This window comes from Cetorhinus maximus, chromosome 20, assembly GCF_964194155.1.
Source record: "Cetorhinus maximus chromosome 20, sCetMax3.hap1.1, whole genome shotgun sequence".
Lineage (NCBI taxonomy): Eukaryota > Metazoa > Chordata > Chondrichthyes > Lamniformes > Cetorhinidae > Cetorhinus > Cetorhinus maximus.
Window position 1 is genome coordinate 84,914,496 of NC_135898.1, and position 3,700 is coordinate 84,918,195.

The 3,700-nt window shown below is 45.3% G+C and overlaps 1 protein-coding gene across 1 annotated transcript; it reads right to left on the reverse strand.

Moving 5' to 3' along the window:
- Window positions 1-2,332: 2,332 nt before the first annotated feature.
- On the reverse strand, window positions 2,333-3,365 carry avpi1 (arginine vasopressin induced 1). Its single transcript, XM_078565094.1, has 2 exons — window positions 2,927-3,365; window positions 2,333-2,730 (listed from the first exon to the last, which is right to left on the reverse strand). The coding sequence occupies exons 1-2, from the start codon at window positions 3,289-3,291 to the stop codon at window positions 2,610-2,612; spliced, it is 486 nt and encodes a 161-aa protein (XP_078421220.1). The 5' UTR covers window positions 3,292-3,365; the 3' UTR covers window positions 2,333-2,609.
- Between the last annotated feature and the right edge of the window lie 335 nt (window positions 3,366-3,700).

Consider the following 3,700-nt stretch of genomic DNA (forward strand, 5'->3'; position numbering starts at 1 on the left):
ATTATCAAAAAAACTGATCCCAAGTAATGTAAAGAGACATTAAGAAAGATGACCGAAAGTTTGGTCAAGGTGTTAGGTTTTTAAAGGCGCATCCTAAAGGAGAGCAAGAACAGTTTAGGGAGGGAATTTCAGAGCTGAGGGATGTTGGAAGTTGAAGGCACGGCCGCCAATGATGGAGCAATTAAAATCAGGAGTGTGCAAAAGGCCAAAATTAGATGAGTGCAGAGATCTGAGGGTGTGGGTCTAGAGGAGATTACAGAGGTAGGGAGGGGTGAAGCCATGGAGTGATTTGTAATCAAGGATGAGAATTTTAAAATTGAAAAGTTTGCCAGTTTGGGAGCCAATGTGGGTCAACGAGCGCAGGGATAATGGGTAAGCATGAGATGTTGTTATGGTAACTGAACAGATGAAATGTTTTTATGCTGCATTTGCCCTATGGCATTATACTGAATTAAAATCCTGGTCTACTGATCCCTCCATCCCACCCTATCTCTTCACCCTCATGTCCCTCTTGAATCCTTTGGTTCTGCATATGCCCCTCCACTCCATCAGCAGTCTCGATTTCACCATGCTATCTGGAAAAGCTTACTTACAACTCATTTCCCCTTCTATCCCAGCCCAGAGAGGGGGAAGATGGTGATAGAGTGGTAATGTCAACGGATGAGCAATCCAAAGGCCAGGCTAATGCAGGTTCATAATCCCCTACCACAGCAGCTAGTAAAGTTAATGTGAAAAATTCTGGAATTGGAAGCAATTCTCAGTAATGGTAACCATGAAACTATTGTTGTCGTAAAAAACACTAATGTCCTTAGTGCTTCATAGGTACATTATTTTAAAAAATGACACCAAATCACATAAGGAGACAAAAGTTTGGTCAAAGTGTTAGGTTTTAACACTGCCACCCTTACCTAGTGTGGTCCACGTGACTCCAGACTCACAGCAATGTGGTTGACTCTTAACTGATCTGGATGGCCAGCAAACGTTAGCCTCGTCAACAACACCCTCATCCGATGAGTGAATTTTTAAAAATGGAACTGTAACCAGGAGATAAGTGAGACCCTACACCATCCAGACTGAACCCTCCCAAAAACTAGTTGGAATTTGAATTCAGTTAATAATTCTGGGATATAAAGCTAATCTCAGTAATGGTGACTATATGTAAAATGCTAGTTAGGCCACAGCTGGAGTAATGTGTGCAGTTTTGGACACCACACTATAGGATGTGATTGCACTGCAGAGGGTGCAGAGGAGATTCACCAGGATGTTGCCTGGGCTGGAGCGTTTCAGCTATAGAGACTAGATAGGCTGGGGTTGTTTTCCTTAGAGCAGAGAAGGCTGAGGGGGCCCTAATAGAGGTACACAAAATTATGAGGGGCATAGATAGGGTAGATGGGAAGAAACCTTTCCCCTTAGCGGAGGTCTCAATAACCAGGGGGCATAGATTTAAGGTAAGGGGCAGGAGGTTTAGAGGGGATTTAAGACAATTTTTTTTCATCCAGAGGGTGGTTGGAACCTGGAATACACTGCCTGATGGGATGGTAGAGGCAGGAACCCTCACAATATTTAAGAAGAATTTAGATGAGCACTTGAAACGCCATAGCATACAGGGCTATGGGTCAAGTGCTGGAAAATGGGATTAGGATAGGTGCTTGATGGCCGGCATGGACACGATGTGCTGAAGGCCTGTTTCTGCGCTGTATAACTATGAAACTATCATCGATTGTTGTAAAAACCCATCTGGTTTGCTAATGCTCTTTGGGAAAGGAAAGCTGCCATCCTTACCTGGTCTGGCCTACCTGTGACTCCAGGGCCACAGCGACCTGGCTGACTCTTAACAGCCCTCTGAAATGGCCGAGCAAGGGCAGTTAGGGATGGGCAACAAATGCTGGCCTGGTCAGCGATACCCACATCCCATGAAATAATTTTTTAAAAAAACTTAGTCCAGCCCCCAGTCTGCATCCTGATGTGAATTTCCTACTCAATAAAGTCTGATATATAGTCAGAACACAAAATGGAAATTTCCACCTATTGATATTAAATGGGCAGAAAAAGAACATTCACAATTGGATATGAAAAATTGACCCAACTTGTTACCCCCGCACCTGTCCTTTTTGCCCCTTGAGAGGGCAGCGGGGGGGGGGGGGGGGGGGCGGAGAGGGAGGGTGGTATGAAGAGAACCGCTGAAAATTGAAACTTTCCAAATTTCATTGAACAACCTTTAAAAACAAATTCTGAACAGATGGCGCGCGTTTAAAAGGAAAAAAAAATGCTCAGCGGTGATGCAGCCTTCATCCCAAATCTCATTGACAACAAAACTAAACGCCGCAAAATATTGTTGTAGTTTTTATGACAAATTTATTGAAATGCAGAAAACGTATAACGGAATGAAATCGGTCATCCAAAAAGAGACTTTTTTTTTAGTGTTTAGAATTTTAAATAATAAAAAAAATCACAAAAAGCAGAACAGGCAGACAAACGTTTCGTATCCGAAACGAAATATATTAATAAAAATGCAGACGGTTCATCTCCCCAGCAAGTTGCCGTTGTTTTTGTTTGGTGCAAATTAAAGACGAGTTTTGCAGCAGCCTCCGTACTTAACAGTCCCTTTTTTAGAGCAGTTTGCTGAAGGATCTCTTTGCACTGAGTCTTTTTCTCTTAATCTTGCTCCTTTGCGATCGTTCCACGCTGCTGATAGATTCGAACTCAGAACCCTTCCCTCCATCCTTGATGCTGGGAGACATGATGAGAATTTTATATATATAAAAACATTGCAGAAACAACAAACACAAAGTGTTACAAAGAGTCACGAGTTTCAAAGCGATGCAAATTGCGTTGGGGAAAATTGAGGTAGTTGTTTTTTTTTAAAAAAAATACAAAGCACAGGTGTTCCCAGTTCTTTTTCTTTAAAAATAGTGCAAATAATTACCGCAGTCTGTTAAAGGCTTTCATCCACATCAGCCCCAAGAATTCAACTCCAGTTTTATTGTGCTGGAAGAAGAGCTGAGTCTTCCTGGACTTGAGCTCCATCAGAGCTTGTGTAATGTCCTGGTCCCCATGCTTCTCTCTCTCCCAGATGATCCTCGCCCGCTCCTCGGCGTTCTCGTCTCCGCTCTTCCTGAACAGCGCTTGCATCTGCCCCAGCTCCACGTCCTGGAAGATGTTGGCCGAGGCTTTCTTGCGGGACTTGCGCACCCACCTGCTGCCAAACCAAGCGGGGCAGACGGGGCAGGGAGCAGAATAAGGCTCCATCCTGCTAGCGCTGAGCGCCAGCTGGTCCCCTCCGGTTGGCATGCCCACCTCCAGGCGCTCCGCTCAGCTTTGCTCCGCTCTGAACCGCTTACAGCTGGTTGCAACTTTTTATATGTGACAAGCTGAGCAATTCCCGGGGATCGGCTGTCACTCAGAGTGATTGACGTACGGGCCCTTGCTAGAGCCCGCTGAGTGGCATCCCAACCCGCCAATCAGCTGTCAGGCCCATTGTCTTCCCATGGTGATCGACGGCACTGTCAGCCAATGGGAGTATGGAGGCGGGCGGATGGGCTGAGCCCGGATCTGTTAATCAACCGGAGTCGGACTGTGAGCGGTGGATGATGCAACCTAATGTTAAAGACATGCCCTGCTTCTGGCACAGATACACGGGGAAAGCCTGTCTGGTTTGAGCTGGATCTAGTTGGGATAATTTGCAATGACTGTACCAGTA